At 41.1% G+C, this 24,854-nt stretch overlaps 1 protein-coding gene across 1 annotated transcript in view; it reads right to left on the bottom strand.

The window, feature by feature from the left end:
- Window positions 1-24,854, bottom strand: part of pde4ba (phosphodiesterase 4B, cAMP-specific a) — a 460,485-nt gene that overhangs the window by 382,175 nt on the left and 53,456 nt on the right. The window contains exon 2 of the mRNA XM_061975773.2: window positions 21,502-21,575. Within this exon, the coding sequence (XP_061831757.1) occupies window positions 21,502-21,543 (42 nt within the window). The 5' untranslated portion in view covers window positions 21,544-21,575. The remainder of the gene's footprint in view (window positions 1-21,501; window positions 21,576-24,854) is intronic.

Here is a 24,854-nt window from a genome sequence, read left to right as displayed (position 1 = left end):
TCTGGCCAACTGTTGTGAAGGGTATTTTCTTGACAAGGGAAAGGATTTGTCTGTCATCCACCACACTTGTTTTCCGTGGTCTTCCAGGTATTTTGGTGTTGCTGAGCTCACCAGTGTGTTCTCTCTTTTTAAGAATGTACCAAACAGTTGGTTTGGCGACATCTAATGTTTTTGCTATCTATCTGATGGCTTTGTTTTGTTTTTTCAGCCTAATGATGGCTTGCTTCACTGATAGTGACAGCTCTTTGGACTTCATATTGAGAGATGACCTCCCCAGATTCCAAATGAATATACCACACTTGAAATGCCATCTAGGCCTTTTATCGGCTCTTTGTAAATGAAATAAATGAAAAAAAAACAAGGGAATAACACAAATGTGGCAATGGAACAGCTGAGTAGCCAATTGTCCAATTACTTTTGGTCCCTTAAAAAGTGGAAGGCACATATAAAATGTGTTGTAATTCCTACACCGTTCACCTGATTTGGATGTAAATACTCTCAAATTAAAGCTCAAAGTCTGCACTTAAAGCACATCTAGATTGTTTAATTTCAAATCCATTGTGGTGTTGTACAGAGCTGGAATACTGAAAATGGTGTCAATGTCCAAATATTTATGGACCTAACTGTATGTCTTCTGCTTCGAACACATCGTTATTTGGCACCCATGCTCCCCCATACTACCTCTGTCAAACACAAGAAAAGTGAACTTAACTCTTTTGAATAGTTTTTACCTCCGTTTCATACGGTTTGTTGAGTGAGCACTGGATTGATACCTGGACATGACAAAGGAGGTATTTGATACCTCGAAGAGTTTACATGTTGTGTATTTTGTTTAATACCAGAAAGACTGTGACTTAAAGTTTTTTTCCTGACTTTGTAGATACACTGAGACCAAGTCTGTCAGGTTCAAACACTGATGACATCTATTAAACAAGACAAGAAGCAAGGAATCAAACAGAGACAGAATTAAATTTGGCTCAATGAGGAGAGCGCGTACACCCGTACCCTGGTACAGTGTCTCACCACGCTCTGACGAAAGATTGTACGCCTCCTCTTTTATTTGGACTTTCCCTGATTACATGGCAACAGCTGTTTCTAAGGGAGCAGGGTCGTAAACAGCCATCGCCTTTGATTAAAAACAGTTAAAAGAAAAGGTGCCTGGAGGGAGGTCAGGCCTTGCCTCCTCTCCGCTTTGTAGATCTTGGGTAAAGACAAAATCTTCCTGTGGATTACAATACATCAAAGAAACCGACGCCTTCATGTCGCTCCCCATCCTATACAGTGGAGTTTTACAAGCCTTCTGCTTGGTAGGATCAAAGACAGCTTTTGTCCTCTTGCCGGGAACTCATTGAAACACAAAGTTTTGTTATAACTTAGATACAATTATTCTGACAAAGTCTAAGCTCATTGTGTTTTTGAAGCTGCACCAATTCCCTCGGAATTTTCAACAAACTTGAAGTGTTTTATCCAGAGGATTATTTGTAATTTGTACGTTTTCAGAATGTGCTTGTTCTATCTTTGACCAAAGTACAACAAAGAAAACAACCTGGAGTTGTCTTTATTTTTAAGTTATCATGCCATGATTTTACCATTCTGGCCCACTTGGGAATAGAGTTTCCTCCATGCGGCCCCTGAGCTAAAATTACTCTAACACCCCTGCCCCAGCGTGTTATTAAATAAGTAATATTTTTTTTAAATGGGGCCGCAAACCAAATATCGTTTAGGGCCTCAAAAAGGCCCTGCGTCACAGACGATGGTGATTTGACAGTTTCTGTGAGACTTGTAAGGCCTATTTTTGGAATAGATTTTGTGTGTCCTGATCACACCACAAACCATGCCTTGGCTCACCAACGCCCGAATCCTTCTGTACACTTGCCATTTTGATGCCAAGACATCATAGCAACAGGGAGGAAATGACGAGATGAGCTGAGCGTACAACACCTGCTTCCCGTCAGGAGGGCGAGATCAAGAGGGCGGCAAGAAGAAGACAGAGCGTGTTCTAGGAAAAGGAAGGGGAAGGGGGAAAGGTCTGACAGAGGATGGATCAGCTGTTCAGGGAAGGACTTGCTGAGAGGGAGGCTGTTTAAGAGACTGATACGAGTGGAGTTAAGAGGGAGTGGAGGTAAGTAAAAAAGGATGATCAACAATTTGATAAATACGATGTTTACCTACAGCTAAGGCCTAGCTAACAGCCGTATGCTTACATATGTAAAGGTGTTGTCCTTTTCTCTCACACAATTGGAACAGAAACACCCACATTCAGGGTTCGTACACCTTTTTCCATGGCCAAATTCAAGCACTTTTTAAGGACTTTCAAGATCAATTTTCCAGTACCCTTCAAAAGGCACAAACCAGTGTGAATCAATCCATAGCCTTGTTGTTTGAGGTCACCAAATGCTGTCTGTAGGAATAATAGGGAAAATCTGCTAAAACCTAAGCCTAACATTGAACCAGCAGTTATCATTAACTGAATGGGGCATAGAAAATGAAGCAGTGTGACTATTCAATGTCATTGGTGTTAGCCAGACAAGTTAAGTGGACAACGAAAATAATAGAGCAAGAAACGCATACAACCATGTTGTGTAAAAACTACAAATTAATTCATATTAACTCAGCTCTAAGTTGTGAAAAAGGTTACAAATTATACATTACATGACCTTCACAGTACAAAGAAGTCCAATAATGTAACCATTTAATGCAATTAACCAAAACGTCAAAATGTAACTTGTTTGCTTTAAGTGAGGTCGTCAGACAAGTTAAGTAGACAACCAAAATAATGTAGCAAAAAATACATTGAACCATGTTGGATTTCCTTTTTGCATACTTTGCAGCAGGTTACACGTGGATTTGGTCCACGTTTTATCCAAAGTTTGTATTTGTCATTTTCCATCCAATGTTCATTAAAACGACGACCTCCCGGCATGATGAACCGATGCACCACTGTCCAGTTGGGGGCGACATATACGGCTCTGGCATGACAACAATCTAATGTAAGGGCTCGTGCAAAGCCTACAGATGAAGTGTGTAGCTTTCATTTTTAAGGAAACTTATTTTATAATTAGCCTATTGAGTCAGACTGCCGAGAAATACGATGAATATTTCCAAGCATTTACAAGCACTGCACCCAAAATTCAAGCATTTTTCTAACCTTGAAAACACCACATTAAAATCCCAGCATTTTCAAGGTTTTTACGAACCCTGCACATTGCGCTTATATGAATATGTTATGTTGCTCCTGGATTGGTGTAACGGATAAATAGACATGGTTGGTATGCCTACAGCAGGGGTGGCCACACTTTTTCTGCAGACGAGCTCCTTTTCAATTGACCAAGTCGAAGGGATCTACCTCATTAATACATATCATTTATATTTATTTTTTTATGGAAGAAACATTTGTTAACAAGTTAAAGGTGTTTAATGATAATACAAGCAGGTTTAACATATAGATTCCTTACTTTCATGAAGACAAGAATATAAGTCGGTGAATTACCTAATTCTGATGACTTGCATTGACTGGAATCAGACAGTAGTGCTGATAACGTCCACATTTTTGAATGGAGGAGAAAAAAAGTCCTCCTTTTTGTCCAACACCACATGAAAGTGGTTGGTTTTTGGCATCTTATTTGTCTAGCTTCCAAACTCCTTTTTATACACTTTACAAGAAATACATTGGCGGCAAATTCTGTAAGCACGCCAGCTTTCTGAGGCTCTTATTTTGTTAGCGCAGGAAGGATGAAGCAGGGCTTTTATTGTGAAGAGAGGAACTGTGCAGTCGGTCTTTAGAGTTGTGACGGCAGGTACGGCGTGAGAGTCTGTTGAAATAAAAAGTGTTTCTCGCCCTCCTCTCGGTCATTTTTTTAAAAATATGCTCTCGCAGCTGCCAACATCATCTCACAAGACTCTCGGGTGTCGTGAATGTCAATCAAGTGACGAAAGTGACCTCTTGGTGAAGATTGATGATTGCTAATTTTTAGGTCTATTTTTTTAACGCCTGGCTGGCGATCGACTGACACACCCTCCGCAAACGACCGGTAGCTCGTGATCGACGGAATGGGCACCCCTGGCCTACAGTATGTGCACTCTGCAGGGGTGGAGCACCAAATTCCGGGGCCCCATACACAAGACTCCTACAACCTACTCAGTGGCCTAGTGGTTAGAGTGTCCGCCCTCAGATCGGTAGGTTGTGAGTTCAAACTAGACTATAAAAATGAGACCCATTACCTCCCTGCTTGGCACTCAGCATCAAGGGTTGGAATTGGGGGTTATATCACCAAAATGATTCCCGGGCGTGGCCACCGCTGCTGCCCACTGCTCCCCTCACCTCCCAGGGGGTGATCAAGGGTGGTGGGTCAAATGCAGAGAATAATTTCGCCACACCTAGTCATGGCCCATGTACTTGTGTTTCAAGTACATGGGCCAGACGTGGCCGTCAAAGAGGTTTTACAACGGTTCTAAACATAGTCAATCCTCGAGCACTGAGGAACAGGTGAGGCAGGCATTAATAGCCACCTGATTGGCAACTGCAACCAGGTGTGCCAGCCTGCCAATCAGGGACAGGTGAGGGAAACGAACGCTCAGGGAGAAAAGCAGGAAGGGGAACAGAAATAAGAGCGCCGATAGGAAACAAACACCAAACGAGGAACCACCACCAGAAGTGAAGTGACAGATCGTCAGTCTGCTATTTAACATCAGCATAGCCATTAGAGACATATTTGTAATATGTGCCAATACTACAGCGGACATCAGTTAAAGGGGAACATTATCACAATTTCAGAAGGGTTAAAACCATTAAAAATCAGTTCCCAGTGGCTTATTATATTTTTCGAAGTTTTTTTCAAAATTTTACCCATCACGCAATATCCCTAAAAAAACCTTCAAAGTGCCTGATTTTAACCATCGTTATATACACCCGTCCATTTTCCTGTGACGTCACATAGTGAAGCCAACACAAACAAACATGGCGGAAAGAACAGCAAGCTATAGCGACATTAGCTCAGATTCAGACTCGGATTTCAGCGGCTTAAGCGATTCAACAGATTACGAATGTATTGAAACGGATGGTTGTAGTGTGGAGGCAGGTAGCGAAAACGAAATTGAAGAAGAAACTGAAGCTATTGAGCCATATCGGTTTAAACCGTATGCAAGCGAAACCGACGAAAACGACACGACAGCCAGCGACACGGGAGAAAGCGAGGACGAATTTGGCGATCGCCTTCTAACCAACGATTGGTATGTGTTTGTTTGGCATTAAAGGAAACTAACAACTATGAACTAGGTTTACAGCATATGAAATACATTTGGCAACAACATGCACTTTGAGAGTGCAGACAGCCCAATTTTCATCAATTAATATATTCTGTAGACATACCCTCATCCGCTCTCTTTTCCTGAAAGCTGATCTGTCCAGTTTTGGAGTTGAGGGTAGGGAAGCTAGGGTCGATATTCTTCTCTTGATCATCTTCGGTGGCATAAGGGACGGTGTGAGCCAAGACATCCAGGGGGTTTAACTCGCTCATCTGCGGGAACAAACTGCCACCATTGCTTGCCGTGCTACCGAGGTCCTTTGTCCCTGAATTGCTCACACACTCCGGCAGATTCAATGGGGGTCTGGCGGCAAATTTCTTTGACTTTATCGTTGGAAATGCATCTGCTTCGAGTGTCGCAGGATATCCACACATTCTTGCCATCTCTGTCGTAGCATAGCTTTCGTCGGTAAAGTGTGCGAAACAAACGTCCAATTTCTTGCCACTTTCGCATCTTTGGGCCACTGGTGAAACTTGAATCCGTCCCTGTTCGTGTTGTTACACCCTCCGACAACACACCAACGAGGCATGATGTCTCCAAGGTACGGAAAACAGTCGAAAAAACGGAAAATAACAGAGCTGATTTGACTCGGTGTTTGAGAAAATGGCGGATTGCTTCCCGATGTGACGTCACGTTGTGACGTCATCGCTCCGAGAGCGAATATTAGAAAGGCGTTTAATTCGCCAAAATTCACCCATTTAGAGTTCGGAAATCGGTTAAAAAAAATATATGGTCTTTTTTCTGCAACATCAAGGTATATATTGACGCTTACATAGGTCTGGTGATAATGTTCCCCTTTAAAACAAGTTGTAAGGATCCGCAAATCCTCGTGTGACGTCATAGGTCAACCGGAAAAGTAATTCAGCTATCCGGGCTAAAATGAAATAAGCGCACATGGCGTTTGACCAATAGTCACATTTGAAAACTTGGACTTCCCACATAGGTGAAAATACAAAAAAACTAACTATTTGAGAAATCAGACTAATTTGGTGCACATAGTGACTGTTTGATTAGTTACATATATTGTTAAGATGCAGTGTGGAACAATCATTTTTACATCCTGTTTTGCTGTGAGGCACACTTTAAACCAGGACTAGATGAGAAATGCTGTATGTCATATCTGCGCAACATAACCCTTTGAATCATTTGGGCAATAATGTTTTTATTCAGGTTGATTTATTGGGCTGCTAACTGAGATAAGACGGTCCCGCGAGGATGGAAAAAGGGAACAGGATATAAATAAAACCGTGTGGCAAAATATTCAGAACCCTTTCTTTCTGTTCTCATCATCTGTTGCTAATGGCTGTGAAAAAGCCGGATCCTCCCGTCTGTGACAAGACAAGAAATAAATTGCCCACTTTCTCTTGAGAGCAGAACATGTGACGTGAGACCATAAAATTGCATTCGGCAACAAAATTGGCTGACAATAGATTAAGTCATTTTAGCTTTATGCATTTCGTTTGTATGCACAAATAGTTCACTGGGCTTCAGGGAGTGGTAACAAAAGACAAACAAATACAGATTACAATCTTCTTCTATGATCCACCAACACACAATCAATTTGTTTTGCTCCTGATGTAAATGTTACCTCTGTGGTAAAAACTAAGTAGAATTTGCTATACCAACTGTGACAATGTGCATTTTGATGATATTGGAAAAATGGGATTGGACACTTGTGTCACTTACGCACACAAACACAAGTGGTACACAAACGCACTTCAGTGTGTCAGTCATTTCCTCATGTTTGAAAGTGTTTCCAATTGTCTACAATGTCATTGTGATGAAGGATGTTGGTGTTGCTGCTTGAAAATGTGCTGATAAGTATATTGATGCAAAACCCAAAACCAGCAAAGTTGGCACGTTGTGTGATTCGTAAATAAAAACAGAATACAATGATTTGCAAATCCTTTTCAACTTCTATTCAATTGAATATACTGCAAAGACAAGATACTTAATGTTCCAACTGAGATTTTTTTTTTTTTTTTTGCAAATAATCATTAACTTAGAATTTAATGGCAGCAACACATCGCAAAAAAGTTGGCACAGGGGCATTTTTACCACTGTGTTACATGGCCTTTCCTTTTAACAATACTCAGTAAATGTTTGGGGACTGAAGAGACCATTTTTTTAAGCTTTTCAGGTGGAATTCTTTCCCTTTCTTGCTTGATGTACAGCTTAAGTTGATCAAAGGGAGACAGGTCTGGACTACAGGCAGGCCAGTCTAGTACCTGCACTCTTTTACTATGAAGCATTGTCTTGCCGAAATAAGCAGGGGCGTCCATGGTAACGTTGCTTGGATGGCAACATATGTTGCTCCAAAACCTGAATGTACCTTTCAGCATTAATGGTGCCTTGAGCACTAATACACCCCCATACCATCACAGATGCTGGCTTTTGAACTTTCCGTCTATGACAATCCGGATGGTTACTTTTCCTATTTGTTCCAGAGGACACAACGTCCACAGTTTCCAAAAACAATTTGAAATATGGACTCGTCAGACCAGAGAACACTTTTCCACTTTGCATCAGTCCATCTTAGATGAGCTCGGGCCCAGCGAAGCCGGCAGTGTTTCTGGGTGTTGTTGATAAATGGCTTTCGCTTTGCATAGTAGAGTTTTAACTTGCACTTACAGATTTAGCGACAAACTGTAGTTACTGACAGTGGTTTTCTGAAGTGTTCCTGAGCCCATGTGGTGATATCCTTTACACACTGATGTCGCTTGTTGATGCAGTACCGGATTAAAGGTCCGTAATATCATCGCTTACGTGCAGTGATTTCTCGGGATTCTCTGAACCTTTTGATGATGTTACGGACCGTAGATGGTGAAATCCCTAAATTCCTTGCAATAGCACGTTGAGAAATGTTGTTGTTAAACTGTTCAACAATTTGCTAACGCATTTGTTGACAAAGTGGTCACCCTCACCCCATCCTTGTTTGTGAATGACTGAGCATTTCATGGAATCTACTTTTATACCCAATCATGGCACCCACCTGTTCCCAATTTGCCTATTCACCTGTGGGATGTTCCAAATAAGTGTTTGATGAGCATTCCTCAACTTTATCAGTATTTATTGCCACTTGTGCCAGCTTTTTGGTAACATGTTACAGGCATCAAATTCCAAATGAGCTAATATTTGCAAAAAACAACAATGTTTTCCAGTTGTAACGTTAAGTATCTTGTCTTTACAGTTGTAATTGAACATAGATTGAAAAGGATTTGCAAGTCATTGTATTTTGTTTTTACTTACGATTTACACAACGTGCCAACTTCACTGGTTTGGGGGTTTGTATGTATAACTCCACCAGGCTTAAAACAGACAACTTTGTATGGTTTGTGCCTGTGTTTGCTTGTTACTGTACCATCACAGGTAGGGATGCTTTGTCAAAAACAGATCCCAGTTGCTATTCCTGTTTAAACAACGCTGATGAAAAAGAAAATGTATGCTATCTTCATTTGCGTCAATGTGAACGTCCTCACGCTACGTGTTTACTGGTCAGAAAACACAATGAAAACAAAAAATATATATAAATATTTTTTTATTTTTTTTTAATACCGGTATACAGTACAACCCTAGTATGTGCATTTGTATTTTTTTCTAAACTACACAAAGTTAATGCTAATCAACTTGTTTGTTATTATTTTCAATATAAAATTCAACACAACTTGGTACTGTAAATGGTAAAGACCAGGAAAGAACATGTTTTATTCTGGTGCAGATTACAGTATTTATTTAAACATGTATTGAGCCGGATTTTTTTTTCAAAAGGAGACTGAAGGCAGCAAAAAAAAACTATTGAAATACAATATATCAAATCCAATCCACTTTATTTATATAGCACATTACAACAAAAATGTTTCTAAAGTGCTGCACAACAATATTAAAAACAATATTCAAATATTATCCTTAGCTCCACCAATGACTGAATAAAAACAACAAATAAATAAATATACAGTCGTCCCTCGCCACAACAAGCTTCAAATATTGCGGTTTCACTACATCTCGGATTTTGAAAAATGCAAGCATATTCTACAAATGTTTTACCTAAATGTGTCATTATTTTAAATTACTTTATTTTCTTGTATTTTGTATTTTTTTCTGTCTCGCGTGCTTACTTTTCGTTCCTATTTGCCTCAATTTGCCACCATTCCTCTCCATCATCTGGCTCCATCATCTGTCCCTGATTGGCAATCAAAACACACCTGTTCCTGGTTGCCAATCAGGATGCTGCATGTACCAGCTATGTCCTCTGGATGGTGCTGAATCGTTGTGTATGTATTGTATATGTTGCTTTTGTGCTTTGCATCTATGGTGTCTTTAGTAGCCGTTTTGGACTTTCTGTGCACTTTTCTGTTGCACTAGTTTTTGTTTTGTGTGGACTCTCGCTCTACTAGTTGTATTTGATTTTTGTTATTAAATACAATATTACCAGCACGCCTTCTTCTGTGTCTGCATTCTGGGGTCAAGACCAACACACAACCCTAACAAAATTAAGGGTTTAATGAAGTCGTATTTACTGTATGTCTTACGACGCATTATTTGTCTTATTTTTAGTTTGAGGGAAGAACTGCTGCATATATCGGTATTAGTTGATATCTGTATAAGAAATGAAGTGTTGAGCAATATCGGAATATCGGAAAGTAAGCCACCACCGGATATTCCTGCTTAATACCTAATTAAGAAGCTAAGAAGTTTATACTTTAATTAAAATTATCCTGTTAAAAACATGATTGTTCACATATGCTTGGGCCAATTATACTTTTTGCTGGATGATATACCGTCCCACAGATTACTGCAGATAAACAATATTAATGTCAGCATTATTTTGACACCAAATTAAGCACTAATATATAACTAATATAGTAAGTAATATTAATAAATACTCTTTTAAACACAATCAACTTTGATTTCTCAATAGTATTTTTTTACAGATGTACATTGGAAGGTCAATAACTTTTAACTACCCTAAATAAGTAAACAAACAATAAAAAAATATGTACTTGTAATCTTTGTTAACAAAAATTGCACTTTAATAAATATTTAACATCTAGAAGCACAGTTTTTTTCTCCCAGTTGAAAAAACTGGGTCGGGTGGTAGTTTTTTTGTCCTTGTTGTTGCTATAACTTTAGAACAAATTGGGCAGATGGGCAGATAGACAGATAGACAGATAGACAGATAGACAGATAGAACTTTGATTCCTTCAGGAGAGTTTCCTCAGGAAAATTAAAATTCCAGCAGCAGCGTACAGAATTGAGATCTAATTTAAAAAGTAAAAAGTAAATAATGGCGGTGTAAATTTAAATAAAATAGAAAATATTACAATAAGAATAAAAATAAAAAGCAACAATAAGAATAAAAATGTAACAGTAAAAATAAGAATATAAATAGAGAAACTAGGCAGTAGTGACCATATTATGAAAATGTATTGCACTGTTAATTGCACTGTTTTTTGTTGCAGTTTATCTTAGTATTGTTATTGTTTTGCATCCCCGGTCATCTTAGAACTCCCCTCCCCCCCAGTTGTACAGTCTGATGGTGTGTGGGACAGAGGAGTTTTTTAGTCTATTAGTCCTGCACTTGGGATGAAGCAGTCTAGCACTGAACAGGCTCCTCTGGCTACTGATAACGGTATGCAGAGAGTGACTGGCATCATCCAGGATGCTAACTAGTCTTTCCACAATCCTCTTCTCTGCCCCCGTCACCAGTGAGTCCAGTTTCATTCCGATCGTAGAGCCGGCCCGCCTGATCAGTTTTTCAAGTCTGGAGCTGTCCTTCTTAGATGTACTGCCCCCCAGCACACTATGATGTAGAACAGAACACTGGCAACCACAGACTGATAGTACATCCACGAGAGTTTTTTTGCAAATGTTGAAGGAGCACAGCCTCCTCAGGAAGTACAGCCTGCTCTGTCCTTTCCTGTACAAGTGGTCCGTGTTAACAGTCCAGTCCAGCTTATTGTCCACCCACCCCCCGAGGTACTTGAATGAGTCCACGGTCTGTACCTCGACTCCCTCGATCCCAATAGGTTGTGACCTTGTACTCGACCTCCCAAAGTCAATGACCAGCTCCTTGGTCTTTGACGGATTGAGCTGCAAAAGGTTCCTGTGGCACCAGACAGCAAAGTCCCTCACCAGGCTCCGAAACTCCTCCTCTCTGCCGTCCCTGATGTACCCGACGATGGCTGTGTCATCCGCGAACTTCTGGATGTGACACAGCTCCGAGTTGTAGCAGAAGTAGAAGTAAAATAAGAAGACTCGTTCATCCGTGTTTATAATAATAATAATAATAATAATAATAATAATAATAATAACTGGGATTTATATAGCGCTTTTCTAAGTACCCAAAGTCGCTTTACATGTAGAACCCATCATTCATTCACACCTGGTGGTGGTAAGCTACTTTCATAGCCACAGCTGCCCTGGGGTAGACTGACGGAAGCGTGGCTGCAATTTGCGCCAACGGCCCCTCCGACCACCACCAATCATTCATCATTCAATTCACCGGTGTGAGTGGCACCGAGGGCAAAGGGTGAAGTGTCCCGCCCAAGGACACAACGACAGCGATTTTTGGATGGTAAGAGGCGGGGAGCGAACCTGCAACCCTCAGGTTTCTGGCACGGTTGCTCTACCCACTACGCCATGCCGCCCCGTTTATGGGCTGATTTTGCTCACTTATTTGAAACTGAAATATTCCCAAACCGGACATTTGGCTGGGCAGCACGGTGGCAGAGGGGTTAGTGCATCTGCCTCACAATACGAAGGTCCTGAGTAGTCCTGAGTTAAATCCCGGGCTCGGGATCTTTCTGTGTGGAGTTTGCATGTCCTCTCCGTGACTTCGTGGGTTCCCTCCGAGTAGTCCGGCTTCCTCCCACTTCCAAAGACATGCACCTGCCTTCCGCCCGATTGTAGCTGAGATAGGCTCCAGCGCCCCCCGCGACCCCAAAGGGAATAAGCGGTAGAAAATGGATGGATGGATGGACATTTGGCTTTGAAATGATCTTTTTTCCTCATAATTGTTTTTTTTACCTGGTAGTGAGTAGCGTCTTGCACAGATCTCAGTCCGTGCATCCTGTGTGTGTAAGCTAGCAGTCCAACCTCCTCCCACAGAGACAAAGATTGACGATGACTGACAAGAGGATTCACTCTGTTCATTTAATTCTGCTATTGAATAAACACACTCAGGTGCTAGGAGCCGTGAACGGCATAAACCCTCTTGTACCCTGTTTTGAACGTCGGACTTGTCAATTTATCGATGACGGCAAAGTTAGAGCTTATTTTCATTTATTGCTTGATTATCATTGATCATTTATTAACGACCTACGTTGAGTCGTCAATGAAAATAATACTATTTTGAAAATAGTGTTTTACCACAGTGCAACAGTATCCCAATACCAGCATAATGAAAAGAGCTCAGAACGACAAGCATCTGAAAACAATGGCTGAGGGAATAAGGTCACAGTTGACCATGAAGGGGAAGCGCTACTGTTGTTGTGGATGCAGCTTCACAGCCCCTGACTTGTCATGAAACAAAGTGGTGAGGAAAGAATGCCCCGCTCATTAGGACAGATCAATAATCTAAACCTAGGAAGCCTGAGATGGATGCCATGCGATGGAATCAAAGTGTGCACTAATGGATGAGTGATTTCTTTGGCCAGCCAAGTTTCCATCCATAGTTTTTGATGCGTTCTAATTAAAGAATGAACAGCTGTTCCATTTGACCTGTGCTCCCTGTAAACACAAGCTCAACAGCCACGGAAGAAGGGAAGTGATGTGGGGTAGCAGAGTGAAGAATCTCAAGACACTTAATGGGAAAGGGAGAAAAAGCAGTAAACGTAAAGTACGACACCATGGTAGAAATGCTAATTTTGTTGCATCAGTAATGAGATGCTTGTTGCAATTTAAATCACCCTACAGAAAAGGTGTTTTATAAAAATTGTAGAGGTGGTAGTTTTCCTTAATTATGTGTTGGTTGTTTTTGTAGCAAATACCAAGAAGAAAATGATATACCATGCATGCATTTACTGCCTTTGCCATGTTGTGTTTGGTCTGATGACACATGGAAGAGTTTGAGCTGAGGACAGGAGAAGAAATTAGCTTGCATCCAATCAGTACAGCAGCACAACAAAAACAAAACGCGGCGCAGGACTGAATCGTTCCCATTTGTAATCAATCAAGTGTCGTTAGTTGCATACAAACTTATTTTGCGGAGGCACACCAAACAAATCTCTAGAAAACGTCAACTGCACTGTTGCACAATGGGGCTTGAAAGTGTTCCGTAGTAAACGCAATGCATTGTGGGTCTTGCTGGCCTCTAGCTTGTTTACATGGCTAAATGCAGGACTCTGCGATAATGCTTTTTTTCTTTTCTTTAATAAGTTCCAAAGATGACGTGAACATGTGGCATTAACTGCCACAATCCTTGTCATGATCGCTTCAGGAAAAAAAACGATTTGGCAAGATTTTTGTCATTGAAAGCAAAGCCACAGAACTCGGGATCTAAAAATAGCCTGCATAGCAGCCGTGAGACGATCAAAAATAACTTAACAGCATCACATGGTACATATTGGTGTGTTCACGGCATTTTCAGACTGGTAAGTTTGAGTCACACGTAGCATTTAGTAGGCTGTTAACGGGAGTCATTCTTGCTGTGGGCTACAATTGATTGATTGAAACTTTTATTAGTAGATTGCACAGTGAAGTACATATTCCGTACAATTGACCACTAAATGGTAACACCCGAATAAGTTTTTCAACTTGTTTAAGTCGGGGTCCACTTAAATTGATTCATGATACAGATACATACTATCTAATATATACTAACATTATAATACAGTCATCACACAAGATAATCATCAGAGTATATACATTGAATTATTTACATTATTTACAATCCGGGGTGTGGGATATGGAGGGGGGTGGGGTTAGGTTTGGTTGGTATCAACACTTCAGTCATCAACAATCAGCATCAACAATTGCATCATCAGAGAAATGGATATTGAAACAGTGTAGGACTGACTTGGTAGGATATGTACAGCAAGTAGTGGACATAGAGAGAGAGAGAGATCAGAAAGTATAAGAAAAAGTGTCTATATTTGATTATTTACAATTCGAAGAGATATTATGTGGAAGGGAGGGTGTACAGTATTTTTGGGGAAAAAAAGCATGTTGCGGTGTCTGTTCACATCTAGTCATGGGTAAGCCCAAACAGGAATGAGTATTATTTTCGGCAAGGTAGCACAGTGATCAAAGCATTTAAAAGTAATATAAGCTTATTTTTCCAGGGAAACCTGCTTATGAATGAGACTGGGCAGTCAGTGGGCACCCTCACTCCATCTCGGACATAAGAGATGTAAGCCATAGATTACGCGCAATTAGAATGGATGACAATAAGCTTTAAAAGACTTTGCATTCTGTAATTTTTGTCCGGTATAAAAACTGACTCCGTTAACAAAATGTAGGCAAGTTTAGCTTCGACAATTGCGTCGGCTTACTCAAATTTCTTGTCTACTGGGCGGGCTCCTAAGGATCATTTCCACCACTTATTTTTACTTATTATTACTTATTTTTTCGAGGTAGTGAGCCTTTGAAATAGTGTACAGTTTGTCTCGGTACAGTCCATTGATTTTTCTATTTTAATCCAGTTTGTTGCTCTCGCTGACATTACCGCAGGTACAGTACAGCCATGTAAACAAAAGCTTTGGCAAACAAAAATGGCTACCGCCCACAATGCATTGCGAAATCTCATGCCCTTTCGAGCCTTATAGGCCAGTGGTCCCCAACCACCGGTCCGAGGACCGGTACCGGTCCATAACGTATTTTCTACCGGGCCGCAGAGAAACATACAATAATTTATAAACAACTGAATTTTCTCCGACTTAACTTTCGCCTGTCCCACTAGACCAGGGGTCGGCAACCCGCGGCTCCGGAGTCGCATGCGGCTCTTTGATCACTCTGATGCGGCTCAGCTGCATACTTAACGCTCCTCCTGATTTTCCTGGGAGACTTCCGGATTTCAGTGCCTCTCCCAGAAATCTACCGGGGCAAATATTCTCAGATTTTCACCCTAACAATTACAATAAGGGCGTGCCGTGATGGTACAGCATTTAACGCCCTCTACAACCTGTACAAACAGCGTGCCAGCCCAGACAAGTGTTGTATGCAACTGCTGCTGGCACACGTTGGTGACAGCAAGGCATACTTGGTTAACAGCCACACAGGTTACACTGACGGTGGCCGTATAAAACAACTTTAACACTCTTACTAATATGCGCCACACTGTGAACCAAAACCAAACAAGAATGACAAACACATTTCGGGAGAACATCCGCACCTTAACACAACATAAACATAATAGAACAAATACCCAGAATCCCATGCAGCCCTAACTCTTCCGGGCTACATTATACACCCCCGCTACCACCAAACCCCGCCCACCCCAACCTTGCCCCCCCCCCCCCCGTGCGCCGGTTGAGGTGGGCAGGGTTTGGTGGTAGGGGGGGTGTATAATGCAGCCCGGAAGAGTTAGGGCTGCAAAGGATTCTGGGTATTTGTTCTGTTGTGTTTATGTTGTGTTAAGGTGCGGATGCTCTCCCGAAATGTGTTTGTCATTCTTGTTTGGTGTGGGTTCACAGTGTGGCGCATTATTAGTAAGAGTGTTAAAGTGGTTTTATACGGCCACCGTCAGTGTGACCTGTGTGGCTGTTAACCAAGTATGCATTGCTGTCACTTTTGTGAGTTAGCAGAAGCCTCATACATCCAGTGGCTGGGCCGGTACGCTGTTTGTACAGGTTGTAAAGGGCGTTAAATGTTGTGCCTTCACGGCACGCTCGAGAGAATAGTTGCCCTGAAATTTTGCGTAGTCTCCCGGAAAAATCGGGAGGGTTGGCAAGTATGACGCTGTCAAGCGCCATTCATATAAAACTCGCGGGCCGCAGTAACATTAAATTTTCATATTAAAGTGTGGGCCCCGCGTGTCTGAGACCCCTGGTTTTACATAGTACAAAGCAAAAAAAAAACGTTGTATGCAGTGTTATTTCATTTTAAAATTCAACAGAGTTTTGTAGCTCTCATTGTCTTCTTTAATTTGTGAATCTGGTCAAAATGGCTCTTTGAGTGGTAAAGGTTGCCGACCCCTGCACTGGACACACCAATAAGCTTGTTTACAAATGCACAATAAAACTCCTCATAGGAAGTTGCCATTTGTTATAACTTTGTGACATGATACAACGCACATTAAAGAACATATAAAATTAAAATGTGACAGATTGTAGCCAAAGGCTGATTTCCATCTGCAGTCCCCAGCAGGTTGATGGTATTTACTACCATCAACCTGCTGGGGATCTTATTGCAAAGGAACAAGCCCTGGGCTCCTACTAATGCAACGTTATAGTGATCTGTATTTTTCATGCACTTATTTTTGCTGTATTCATCTGGCACAAGTGGAAAGCCGGTCCCTGAAAATAATGCCTACATGAAAACCGGTCCATGGTGAAAAAAAGGTTGGGGACCACTGCTATAGGCCACATCATTTACTCACACACTGTAAACAACTAAATTATTTTTTATTTTGGGGGCCTCATTTAGAGAAAGCTAAAGACCGGGGGGCCAGACTTCACTCCTTTCACTAGTATTCTTGTTTTGTATATTCCGGAGAACCAGCATCCTCTACAGTAGACATTTGATCTTGGTCTATTTATTTTGCCAGAGTAACAGGAGTGCACAGCTGTTTCTAAGGACCTCCTGCAAAAAAGCTAGTCAAAGATCATCTCTATGACAGCGCTCTAGTGTTTTTTTAAGAAAATGCTACAAAAAATGTGAGTTTAAAGTTTTTTTTAACTTAGCTTGCAGGCCACCAGTTTAAAAGCTCAAATGATGAAAAAGAGAGGACCTAAAATGGAACCTTGATGAACACTACTAGTATAACTAAAGAAGTTGAACGAATGACTACTGACTGCATCTGAAATAAACAATCTACAGCAACACCTCAGTTACCACTGTTTCATACATCACAAAAAAGAATGTGTAACTGTCAAAAAGGAGAAGACTTAAAGAGGTGCTTTGAAGAACACCTCAATTATTTAAATCATAAGTTTGGACCCAAAGGTTCTGGGTTTGCTAAGAATGTTAAAATGTCAATGCAAGGATCTGCCAATGTGGTCCAAGTTCCTCTGTACAACAGGAGCACTCTAGTGTTTTTAGGAAGCTGCTGCAAAAAGGTTTAATTCACAAGTTTTGAACTGAACTCGGGGGCCAGTATGGTGTCATTCCCAGGCCAGATTTGGCTCCCCAAATAGCGCTGTATATATTTTTAATCACTCAAAACTATAGATGTCCGATAATGGCTTTTTTGCCGATATCCTATATTGTCCAACTTTTAATTACAGATTCCGATATCAACCGATACCGATATATTCAGTCGTCGAATTAACACATTATTATGCCTAATTTTGTTGTGATGCCCCGCTGGATGCATTAAACAATGTAACAAGGTTTTCCAAAATAAATCAACTCAAGTTATGGAAAAAAATGCCAACATGGCACTGCCATGTTTATTATTGAAGTCACAAAGTCGAATGTGAGTGTGAATGTTGTCTGTCTATCTGTGTTAGCCCTGTGATGAGTTGGCAATTTGTCCAGGGTGTACCCCGCCTTCCGCCCGATTGTAGCTGAGATAGGTTCCAGCACCCCCCGCGACCCCGAAGGGAATAAGCGGTAGAAAATGGATGGGATGGAAGTCACAAAGTGCATTATTTTTTTTAACATGCCTCAAAACAGCAGCTTGGAATTAGGGACATGCTCTCCCTGAGAGAGCATGAGGAGGTTGAGGTGGGTGGTGTTGGGGGGGCGGGCTTGAGGTGTGTGTGTGTGGGAGGGGGGGGGGGTATATTTGTATATGTGTATATTGTAGCGTCCCGGAAGAGTTAGTGCTGCAAGGGGTTCTGTGTATTTGTTCTGTTGTATTTATGTTGTGTTACGGTACGGATGTTCTCCCGAAATGTGTTTGTCATTCTTGTTTGGTGTGGGTTCACAGTGTGGTGCATATTTGTAACAGTGTTAAAGTTGTTTATACGGCCACCCTCAGTGTGACCTGTATGGCTGTTGACAAAGTATGCGTGCATTCACTTGTGTGTGTGAAAAGCCGTAGATATTATGTGATTGGCAGTGCCTTTAAGGTATATTGGCGCTCTGTACGTCTCCCTACGTCCGTGTACCACTCCGTACAGGGGCGTTTTAAAAAGTCATAAATTTTACTTTTTGAAACTGATACCGATGATTTCCGATATCACATTTTAAAGCATTTATCGGCCAATAATATCACAAGCTAAATATATATTATATATTGTACTGTAAGTGCAGGTCATGAACATAAACTCAATCATTTGTACCACTTGAGAGAAAAAGAGCTCAAGCAGTCAGTTTTTAAATTCTATGATTTAATAATGAGCAAAGAACCTCCTTCCTAGTGGACATTATACGGCCCCGAGCTAGATGACTTTGCCCCGTGTATACGCTCACCACTTCAGGGAAGACACCTTTTTTTAAAAAATGCAGGCTTGAGTACACATCCTAAAATAAAGTTGGAAGCTGTGCCAACTATCTGTCAGTCAGACACAGACGGGGCAGTGTTTTCCGGAAAGTCAACAACAGTGAGCTACAAATAAACTTGTGGAACATTTAGCTTGTTAGCTTCGTTTGCCGTGAGCAAACAATGGGCAATTAAAGAGAGTCAGGGAGTGTCATTGGACCTTGAATGAATTGATCCTCAAAGCAGGAGCCTAAACCAGCCATGAATATTTGTCTTTTTCTTCAGTGAATAGACTAACCAAGCATGATGTTGCTTTAAAATAAAGTTTAAGTGAAAATAGCACTGATAGTCACACACACACACACACACACACTAGGTGTGGTGAAATTACCCTCTGCATTTGACCCATCCCCTTGTCCCCGGGAGGTGAGGGGAGCAGTGAGCAGCAATGGTGGCCGCGCTCGGGAATCATTCTGGTGATTTAACCCCCAATTCCAACCCTTGATGCAGGGAGGTAATGGGTAATGAGTTTTATAGTCTGGTATGACTCGGCCGGGTTTTGAACTCACAACCTACCGATCTCAGGGCGGACATTTGTCTTCTTAATGTTAAATGGTTGTAACAGATATACTGCATCTAAACCAACCTCAACAAGTGCAGAGACACATTATATGTCAAAAGTGGATGAAGTGCGGTGTAGCGCTTCGAGCCACACACAAAGTAATATGCGGCCTTCACGTTACACAGCCAGGGAAACATTTATTTTCATACAGAATGAAAAGCACACAATGTTCAAACTTACATCAGGAGATGATCCCGAGTAATGCACACCCACATTCTCTGCTGTGGACTATTTGAGCAATGTTATCAAACACCCACAACCACTGCTACTGTAAGTGCAGCTGGAAGTATGAGTACACCGAGTGTGCCGGTGTTACTCAGTTCAAAAGGAACTTACATCCAAGGGTTCATTATTATCTTTTCCTACATTTCAAACACTTCCTTGTGGTCTAAAATTAAATTATTTCTCTGTCAGGCCTGTTATACTCTGTCGTTTTTTATTAAAACATTTATTGAGAGTCTTATGGTAAATGGTAAATGGATTATACTTGTATAGCGCTTTTCTGCCTTCAAGGTACTCAAAGCGCTTTGACACTATTTCCACATTCACACACTGATGGCTGGAGCTTGCTCAAGGACACAACGGACGTGACTAGGTTGGTAGAAGCTGGGGATCGAATCAGGAACCCTCAGGTTGTTGGAACGGCCACTCTCCCAACCGCGCCACGCCGCCCCCTTATGTGTTTTTCTTTTATTTGTTGGTTTCACTGTCTTTCAGTTAAAGATCAAACAGCCTGAATAGTATTGTTAAGTCTTGCTCTAAGATTACCGGAGTAAAACTAAGAGTAAACTTCTTCTGCAACCAGCAAATCCTCCGCAAAGCAAAGAGCATTTTAGCCTCCCCGAGCCATGTCCTTGCAAGGGAATTCTTTCTGTTGCCTTTAGGGCGACGTTATGCCCTTCCATTGTGTAAAACAAATGGACAAATCATTCTTCCCCTGTGCAGTCAGACTCTTGAACTCTTAAACTTTTACATTTTTCAGAGTGTTGTATTGTTTACGTTTTATTGACTTTTTATTTATTGTGAGCAATGTAGGCTTTGTGAACCACGGCAACCTGCTGCTGAAAATGAATTGCCCCTTGAGGGATTAATAAAGTTGTTTGAATTTAATATATAACTGTTTTGGTCGAAATTATGCATAGATTCAGTTTTACAGACCATCTTCAAGCCGCTTTCTGACCGCCTCTTCAGATTGAGCCCTTTTGTGGGCGATATTATTTACAGGCTAAAGCCCTCCTCCAGGCCAAGCCCCATTCGACTGTGTCTTCTTCAGCCATGTTGTAGCTTTTAGCGCTTCCATATGGAGTCCATTAACAGATATAAATTGGAACTATACGCTACCTTTAATTAGAAATGGCAACAGCAGAGGATTTTAGCATGCATGTGAATTTACGAGGACTTAAGTGGATCCCAAATGCACAAAAATGGGTAATATCAGATACAAAAAGTTGTGTATGCATCATCGGGTCCCTTTCAAATGAAACACATACATTATTTGAGTCATATGGTTGTTCATTTACACAAAGTTTTACATAAAATCTTATAAAGGGGAACCTGTTGAACATCTCTTATCAATTGGTATGAAGGACTCTGTGGTTGCCCATCATTGCTCCCTAGTTTCTGCTTCTAAAAGTGATGTACTGTATGTATCTAGCCACTGTCTGTCAGACCGCAGCAGACCATAGTCATCAGTACCTGGGTCTCATTATTTTGTTCTTTCACCTTATCGATGCTTTTTTTGGTCCTTCAGAACATGCACTAAAGTGATCATTGTGCTTCATTTTTGCCCAATTATTGAGCTCCCCAGTCCTTTATTCTCATCTGTGACAGTTTCTAACACTCATTGTATCTGTTACACCTCCTTATTTCATCTTTTGTAATGAATGGGGTTAAGGTTTTAACAACTCTGTGAGCCTTAGAGGGTTCAACCTTTTCGCACAGCCACCGCAATTATTTTCAGAACAAAACATCCCTTTGTGCCATGCCCCTTACCTTGAGCTGTATTATTAATTAAGTTTCATACATGTATCTACAGACGATGATGACTTACATTGTTAGGAGACACTGTGAGGACACTCCGACTCTTCCGCATCTTTCTTTGAGAATGTCCCCTCACATACACTCCTGCAAACAAGATATATACAAGCAAGTTCAGGTTGGTACAAAAAACTTAAAATAATAGATAATTATATGTGTGTCTTCTCCTCCCAGTATTGTGGGCGTTTTGATGATCAGCACATACAGTCGTGGTCAAAAGTTTACAAACACTTGTAAAGGACATAATGTCATGGCTGTCTTGAGTTTCCAATAATTTCTACAACTCTTATTTTTTTGTGATAGAGTGATTGGAGCACATAGTTGTTGGTCACAAAAAACATTCATGAAGTTTGGTTCTTTTATGAATTTATTATGGGTCTACTGAAAATGTGACCAAATCTGCTGGGTCAAAAGTATACATACAGCAATGTTAATATTTGGTTACATGTCTCTTGGCAAGTTTCACTGCAATAAGGCACTTTTGGTAGCCATCCACAAGCTTCTGGCAAGCTTCTGGTTGAATTTTTGACCACTCCTCTTGACAAAATTGGTGCAGTTCAGCTAAATTTGTTGGTTATCTGACATGGACTTGTTTCTTCAACATTGTCCACACGTTTAAGTCGGGACTTTGGGAAGGCCATTCTAAAACCTTAATTCTAGCCTGATTTAGCCATTCCTTTACCACTTTTGACGTGTGTTTGGGGTCATTGTCCTGTTGGAACACCCAACTGCGCCCAAGACCCAACCTCCGGGCTGATGATTTTAGCTTGTCCTGAAGAATTTGGAGGTAATCCTCCTTTTCCAATGTCCCATTTACCCTCTGTAAAGCACCAGTTCCATTGGCAGCAAAACAGGCCCAGAGCATAATACTACCACATGGACAAAGATAAGACCTACTGGAGGAAAGGAAATTTAGCTGAACTGCACCAATTTTGTCTTCAATAACACCATAAAAAGATGATCGCTTAGTTGATAGTCATTTTTAATAAAGAAAGTCACTCAGAGGATTGGAGAGGTCTCTAGAAACTTTGAAAAAAATCTCAACAAATGACATTGTACAATAAGCAGCAACAATTGAAAAATAGAGCAAAACCATATACAGTAGGTAAAAATATATGTTAATACTAATTTAGAATAACACAGATGTGTTTTGAATTGTATGTATAACATTTGTTTAGCCTTTTTAAAGAAAATATATGCATCATCACAGATTATGCAAATTATATGATAATGTCATATGCACCACATCCCCATTACGCCCCGAGCCACGCCCCCGCTGCCACAGGTATGTTGGCAATCTGGGAGAAACCCTGCACATCCATTGTGTCCTTCAAGGTACCCTTTTTTCACATAAATATGAATATCAGCACAATACATCAAATGCTTACTAATGGAACTTCGACGGTTCAAACACCTGCCGCCACACATTCTGCTGTGCGCTCCTCTGAACGCACCACTGGACACGCCCACGGGCGTTCCGCTCCTGCTGCAGCCGCGCGGTCAATCTGCAATCAACACACCTGACGACGATGAGAGCTCACCCTTCCTTCTTAAGCCAGTGTGTCCTGTGTTCCAGTGCCTGAACGTAGCTACTTGTACAATAAGCCTTACACGTCTCTATCTTACCTCGCCTATGTGCTTCCTTGCTCTCTGTGTTTCCCCTCCTCTGTGCTCATCGTGTCTTGTACTGTGTCGTCATCCTGCAGCTCCGCGTCATTCCCTGGTTTCCAGCAGTGTGTCTCGTCTCCCTGGATTCCCTCTGGACTTCCTGCTGCCTCCCCGGATCTCGACCTCACGCCTGCCCCCGGACAACGACGCCTCGCTCAAGCCCCTGACCATCTGGCTGTCCCCAGACCTTGTCCATTCTGGACTTCCTCATCTATCTCAATAAATAATCGCTTCACATAGTCACACCACAAAAATTTGGATTACTTACACATATCATTCTTGTATATTATAAATAAAGTTGATTTGATTTGATTTGATATTAATAAACACGCTGCAAGCTAAGCGACGTCCCTGTCTGAGTGCCGTCTCCTTCTCCGCTGTACCGTTACAGGAGCATTCTGTTCTACAAATTCAAGCACATGCATTTTATACAGAATATTAAAATGTATTCATAATAATAGTAGCACCATATTTTTCGGACTATAAATCGCAGTTTTTTTCCTAGTTTGGCCGGGGGTGCGACTTATACTCAGAAGCGACTTATGTGTGAAATTATTAACACATTACCGTAAAATATCAAATATTATTATTTAGCTCATTCACGTAAGAGACGAGACGTAGAAGATTTCATGGGATTTAGCGATTAGGAGTGACAGATTGTTTGGTAAACGTATAGCATGTTCTATATGCTATAGTTATTTGAATGACTCTTACCATAATATGTTACGTTAACATACCAGGCACGTTCTCAGTTGGTTATTTATGCCTCATATAACGTACACTTATTCAGCCTGTTGTTCACTATTCTTTATTTATTTTAAATTGCCTTTCAAATGTCTATTCTTGGTGTTGGGTTTTATCAAATACATTTCCCCCAAAAATGCGATTTATACTCCAGTGCGACTTATATATGTTTTTTCCTTCTTTATTGTGCATTTTCGGCCGGTGCGACTTATACTCCGAAAAATACGGTACATGATCTTATCTCAAACAGGGTGTGTAAAATAGACTGTTACTGAACCCGTCATACTTTAACATAATTCTGAAAGTATATTACCATTCAGAAAAGAAAAAAAAATTCTTCAAAAGGTCAGTTACAATAATAATAATAATAATAATATTAATAATAATAATGGCACTTTTCTAGACACTTTACAGAGAGGTGACAACCCATCATTCATTATTTGATGGCGTTAAGCTACATTTTATAGCCACAGCTGCCCTGTGTAACGGAAGCGTGGCTGTCAAATAGCGCCTACAGCCCCTCCGACCACCGCCACACATTCATTCACATTCATACACCAGTGTGAGCAGCGCTCCCAAGGATACAACAGGAGTGACTTGGATGGTAGAAGCAGGGATTGAACCTGGAACCCGGAACCTGGAGTCCAAAATACAACAGTTTTGGTCATGTTTTTAAGAGGCTGACTTAGCAATTTACACACTTAAGTGTGCATTTAGACACTTCAAAGCCATATGCACCTACCCTCTGAACATACTGTATCCTTTGTCAAGGCCATTGCGGATTCATAAACCATACGGTCACATACCTTCCCTCACTTTATAGATGTGTAATTTGAACAGGGAGACCTCTGAGAAAAGAGTCACGGCAAAAGATGTCAGGCAACCTGTCCTATTTCATCTCCAGTGTGCGGTGCATGCCAAGGTTCCAAGGATCAGTGGCGAAGTTGTGAATCA

The sequence above is a fragment of the Nerophis lumbriciformis genome, linkage group LG14 (genome assembly GCF_033978685.3).
Source record: "Nerophis lumbriciformis linkage group LG14, RoL_Nlum_v2.1, whole genome shotgun sequence".
Lineage (NCBI taxonomy): Eukaryota > Metazoa > Chordata > Actinopteri > Syngnathiformes > Syngnathidae > Nerophis > Nerophis lumbriciformis.
Note: the sequence above shows the minus strand (reverse complement) of the source record. Positions and strands in the feature narration are given on the sequence as shown.